The sequence below is a fragment of the Notolabrus celidotus genome, chromosome 5 (assembly GCF_009762535.1).
Source record: "Notolabrus celidotus isolate fNotCel1 chromosome 5, fNotCel1.pri, whole genome shotgun sequence".
Classification (NCBI taxonomy): domain Eukaryota; kingdom Metazoa; phylum Chordata; class Actinopteri; order Labriformes; family Labridae; genus Notolabrus; species Notolabrus celidotus.
Window position 1 is genome coordinate 37,175,145 of NC_048276.1, and position 6,000 is coordinate 37,181,144.

General features: G+C 40.8%; 1 protein-coding gene across 1 annotated transcript in view; it reads left to right on the forward strand.

The window, feature by feature from the left end:
- The window catches only part of LOC117812734 (neural cell adhesion molecule 1-like), a 544,127-nt gene extending 538,404 nt beyond the window's left edge, over positions 1-5,723 (forward strand). Inside the window, exon 14 of the mRNA XM_034683646.1 lies at positions 1,912-5,723. Within this exon, the coding sequence (XP_034539537.1) occupies positions 1,912-2,032 (121 nt within the window). The 3' untranslated portion in view covers positions 2,033-5,723. The remainder of the gene's footprint in view (positions 1-1,911) is intronic.
- The last annotated feature ends 277 nt before the right edge of the window (positions 5,724-6,000 follow it).

Consider the following 6,000-nt stretch of genomic DNA (forward strand, 5'->3'; position numbering starts at 1 on the left):
AAGAAACATTTAGCTTGATCACACTGGCACAGAACTTGTCAAGGGTGATCAATTAAAAGAGTTATTATGAGGGAGCACAGGAAACTCTGATGAAAGACAGAAGGGAGGGGGGGTAATAATATTACTGGAGTAGAGGGGGATCATACTAACATCATCTGTCAGCCAGAGCACCACTGATACGTTCCTGGCCTGTCAAACATGTCTCTAAAATAAAACAGAGGATGGCCAGAGTAGGAATATGTGGATATTTGTGGTCCCCTGAGGATGAATCTTAATGTTTCTGCTGACCCTCAGAGTATTTTAGCTTAAAGGCTTCATATGTGCAAGGGTCTGGGATTTAGTAAGATAACATTAAATTCTCTGGATGTGTGTCCACAGAGGATGAGGCCTTACATTTTGTACACTCTAAGACCTTCAGTCCAGTCTCAATATAAGCCTAAAGCTTGAACCTTTTTATGCAAGCCATATCACAACTTCACTGATTTGTTGTTATGAAGTTCATACTCCACAGAGGATGAACCCATTTTTTAAAAGTGTCCCCAGCTTCAACTTTCAGGGTAACTTATCAATGCCATTGATGCCTTTAGTTGTGCAAGTGAAGTTTTACACACTTTATTTGTTTGGATGTTAAAAAAATAGTACAAAAAAGTAGCATCAGAAATCAAGGTGCCTACATCACATCTACCATGAGGACTTTTAGATCCATTTTGACCAAGAGTTCTGGGGTCTTTTAGCCTCCAGAACTACTTTCCCCTGAACTAAAAGGTTCCTGTGCCCCCATTGTTGTCTGCATTTCGACCGCGGGCTGAAGTCCAGGGTAGATTGTGCAAATCAGGCCAGTGGCGTATAGAGGGAAAAAAAGTAAATGCACTACACCACCAGACCAGTAGAGGGCAGTAAAACAAAGACGAATGCCATTCATCACAGATGACACCATAGAAGCAGACAGACAGGCAGGTATCATTATGAGCAACACAACAGTTAGCCTGTTAGCATGAAGAGACTCAGCTGGTGCTGTTTTAGATGGTGCTATATTTCATCACAGATGGATTCACTGAATCAACGTGGCAGAGATCGGCCGGTGTTTTGGTTTAAACAGCGACCCTGTTAACTGGAGACTTTCAGTCGGAGTTCCGGGGTAAAGTCCCTAATTCTAGGTTAAAATTCCTCCGGTCCAAAAGCGCCTTTTGTCCCAGGGCTGTTTTAGCATATTTATGGGTCCATCCAGTATGTGAGAGCACGTCTAAACGTCAGCAGGAAAAAAAAGGATTAACTCAAATTAAAATGGCCATCTAAGAGCTGCCACAGAGGATAAAGAAAGATAGGACTCAATGTGACAAAACAGGGAAATACCAGGTTTTCAAATTGGAGCCTTGGCGGCACTGTACCGTGAATACACTCCAACAAAGGTACAAACACTAACACCAGAAAATGTTCGACTTAACTGAAGTACAGCCAAAGTCTCCTTCCATTGTGTCCCAGCTCGGTCCAGACGGCGTGTAATCCTCTTGTGTATTGTAGTTTGTGTTGTAGGTTATGCCACAGTCTCTCATTCCTTCATGCTTTGTGCATACTGTACCGGCCCTGTCTCATTCCACATCAGCATTCATTGTTCATTGAAAATAGCTGTGACATCCATGTACTCTTATTTGATGTCTGGCTAGGATAGTGAGCTTGATCCCATTATGTGTGAAATGCATTCAGTTCCAGGAGGGAAAACAAATTCCCTCAAAGCATCTTGCATGTTTTCTTCCCCATTTTTTCCCTTCTTTCTTTGAAAAATGACACAAAAGGCAGCTCAGAGCAGACAGTTTAGCCGTGAGAGACAGACTTAGTGATTCGCTGTTAACAGAAACTCCTCTCTTTTTTTTTTTCTTCTCTGTCCCTCGCTGCTGCGTTTGGCCCCAATAGCGGGAAGACCGTGAAGGACGATAACACCAAAGGCGAGACGGAGGTGAAGAACGCCACAGCCGAGGTGAAGACAGTTCCCAACGAGGCTCCCCAGACGAACGGCAACGAGAGTAAAGCGTAATCTCCCCGCCAAAACAACGAGAAGAAGAGGGTGGTTTCTGGGAGGGGAGGGCGGTTGGGTTTGTGGTTTTAAGGGGTTAAAGGGGGGGGGGGGGGGGGTCACAGTCACTGAAACCTCAAAGCAATGTCACACACCACTCCATTGTAACAGAAGAAAACAACACAAAGCAACAGAAAAGCTAAAAAAAAATCATGGGTCTCTTTCTAAAGTGTCTTCTGACCAGGGAAATGTAAAGACCTCATGCACATGCCTTAGTTCCTCCTACATCAGTTTTTGTTCATGTCACACAGAAAGACAAAATTGACACACATAATACACCCCCTCTCTCTTGTATGTTATACTGAATTGATCATCTGTTAAAGAAGGAACAGAATCTATACTATTTTTCTTTAGGTAACTTCGGTTGGACTGTAGCTTTACTTCACAGATTCCTGCCCTCATGATTCACACACATATAAGACTGGTACATTACCAATACTACTATTACACATGCAGTATGGTCATCATTGTGGTAATGGATCATGGGTCTTATTTACTTTTGTCGATATTTTGTTGTGTTAAAATAATGTGCAGAAGGTACTGCCTATTTAGCTTTTTTTTTTGTATGTGTTATTTCCAGAGCGTAGAGATTAGAACGTTAGCATGCTTGTTTTTTGCAAAGTTACTGTATTTCTGTACATGTTGCTGTCACTTGGTTCCACTTGAGATGTCTTTTTGATTTCCCTTACATGTTTTCTTAGTATAGTTCTGGTTCAGAAATCATTCAGCTTAAGTTATGGGATATGGAAGAGGAGCTACTGGAGTCAACCCTGTCTCACTAAAAGTTCAGTTTATACAAATACTTGAATTTTGGTTGTCTTTGAAGAAACAGCTTCTGAAGGATTTGATATGTTTAGGGTAGTTTGCCATGCTTTTTAACCACGTGGTGATTTGGATGGAGGGTGTGTGCAGAGTCATGCGTCCTCCACGCAGTTTCTTAACAGCTGATATCTTGGTACTACACTGTAACCTACCAGATCCTTCCTCAACCGTCTAGTTCAGTCTGTTGATTTGCACAAACACAACCATCAAAACACGTCATGTTTTACATGCAAAGAGCGCGAGTTGTAAGAAGAACAGGGTTTTTTCTGTTATCTTTTTCTATTTATTTTGATTCTTTGCAGACATGCTCATTACAAATGTTACATTCACTTCTGCTCATAACTGAATTAAACGTCTTAAATGAGTATAAACATACTTTTAGGAGACAGGGTTGAGCTCGGTTCAGAATAAGGGAACTGTCATTCTGAAGATAACAGCTGTGTTCCTTAAAGTCCAATTTTTGTTGTCCCATTTGAAAAATGTTGCATTATTTTGTCTGAATTTAATGTCGACAACTTGTCTCCCATTATATGAAAAATCCCTCCAATTATTCAAACTGCATTTGATCTACGTCAATGCCTACAGTCAGATAATTATCATGACCCAATATGCGTTTGTTAAGTCATTGGTTAATATATTAATTTAACCAATGAAATCAGAAAGCCTCCAGCACCCTCACTTGTAAACCCTGTCTTTGCTAAGAAGGATGCAGGATGTGATGGGACACAGCTTATGTCTTAGTTGTTATTATTGTCACTCTGTTTTCTTTTGGTTAGGTAAGAAAATGTTTCTCCCACCTCATCTCTTCCACAGACTTCCTTTAAGCTTATTCTTTGCCTGACAGGTTTGGGCTTAACAGTCACTCAAAAGGCAGCATGTGTTCTGTTAGGAGAGTTTCAGTCAGCACGTTTGGACTGAACAGTAGACATGAAAGAAAACAAGCCCTCTCTGGCATTTTGGACCAGCTCATTGATTTCTTGACACATCAGTTTCCTCTCGCTGCAGCTGGTCTCAAATACTCTTTCATATTGTTCAGTTCTACCTTGAACATGATTGTTTCTCCCATCTTTCCATAGCCACTGTAGCCTTCTGTGTGTTAACCACTAAGGTTCACTGCCTATAACTTATGGGTCTGATGGCTCAGCTTGCTGAATCTTTTACACCTCTGCATGTAGCCGAACATATTCCCCCTCAGCCGTCTACCCCGCTCTTTCGTCACGATGATCTGAGCATGAGTTTCTCTCACCTCTGCTTCCGTCACCTCTCTGTTAAGTCATCATTTAGTCGTAGCCTGCAGTGGAGTGACATGAGGTGTAGGTTTAGATCTGTTTATCACTTAGTCAATGTTTCACTATATTCATAGCACAAGGTCTACTTACTGGATAAATGGAGAAAGTCTGGAAATGATTCAAGAAGCCACTGGTGGCCTGAAGAGGTTGTTTTCTTTACACCTGGCTATTTAAACACTCAAAAAAAAAAACAGGATGTGAGATTACACAGTCACATCTTTCTGATGACTGCAGATCTTATTCAATTTGACCCTTTAGCTGCTTACACTGTACCTGAGAAGTCTAATAACTTGATCTGGATCTTCGCCTCCTTGATATATCTGTCCACTGTGCATGTTCAGCACCAACCACAGCTAACATATTGCTAAACACAACAACTTAGCACCGATTGCACAGCAGCTGAACCAACTTCAAGTGAATAAATGTCACTTTATTAAAGCTGAAACTAAACCCAAACTTTATCAACCTTTAGAGCAGCAGTGAGTTGAATCAGAGCAATGAGCCACTTTATTTGTCTGGATTCTGTAGTTTACAGTATAAGAATATGATTTTGTCAACTCCATTGCTTTATTGTGTAATCGAATCAGGCTTTACTCCAAATGCAACAGGTTTTTGGCATATGCTACAACCGTCCTAACCATTACCTCTTTACTAACAATGTCAGGGTGAGCTAGCTAACCAGCAAAGACACTGCCAAAACAGCTAGTAAAGCTACCACCAGCAGCTTGTTTAGCAACCAGCATATAAGAGTGGGAGTGTTTCCCTCAGTGAAGGTCCTGCTCTCTACATTGTGCTCAATTGAAGCACATATATAAATAGCATATAAAAGTAGCATTAGCACATATTGATGTGATCTCATGTTCTCTCACCAGACCTGCTCTAATCTAAACTTGCTATGTCCTTTTCTATTTGTACTCTTTGTTCACAAAATGTGGATTTTAATATTGTCGAGGCTCTGGACACTAAAGATGCTACATACTGAAGTTTTAGCATGCACACTGGACAGAGATATCTAGAAGGAGGCAACTAGGTGAAAATTGAGAAACTTAAGCTAGATGAATGTACAGTATCAAGCCAATTTAATGAAGCCTATCACCCCCCCTTTTTTTATTTTGGTATTTTTGGTTTTCAAAAAGAAATTTGGAGATTGTTCTGTGGTGTTCAAAGTGTTTTTAATGGGTAGAAACTCAACACAAGGGATTTTAAAATGTTCTTTCTCAAGCTATAGTGCCCTGCTGTGGATACGGAAGCAAAGATAAAAACAGACCATTGTTAATGTACAGTGTTCCTCTTTCTTTAGACTGCAAGCTGTAGTGCACTGTGAATGTGTGAATCCATTGTGTTCTTTGTCATAGAGTTGAACAGGTAGTTTGGTTGTGATAAAATGTAGCTGATAGTAAGCGATAGAAAGAATCCCCGACGCTAACGTAGAGAAGTCTGACAGCAGCAAACTGGAACAACACAGTGCCTTTGAATAAGAAAGTGGTGGCATGCATTCCATTCCTCTCAGTGTCTTTTCATTAAAAAGTTTCACATCTCCATCCTCCTGCTGATTTGCTTTTTTATTTCCTACATTTCACTGGTGTTAGTTACACAACGCTTTTATCATCTTGAGCTGTGTATTCAGAATGTGCTCTGGTATGATGGGTCTCCTGCACCGTCCATGTTGGAGGATAATTCTGCTTCATCTAATCTTTGTAGACATAGCTAAAGTGTAGCGATGAAGATCATGCTTTGTGAGCTTAATGGCCCTGTCACACCTTGATCATTTAGCCAGTGTTTTCCCAACGTATCAGAATGCCTCTAAAACGCTGACAT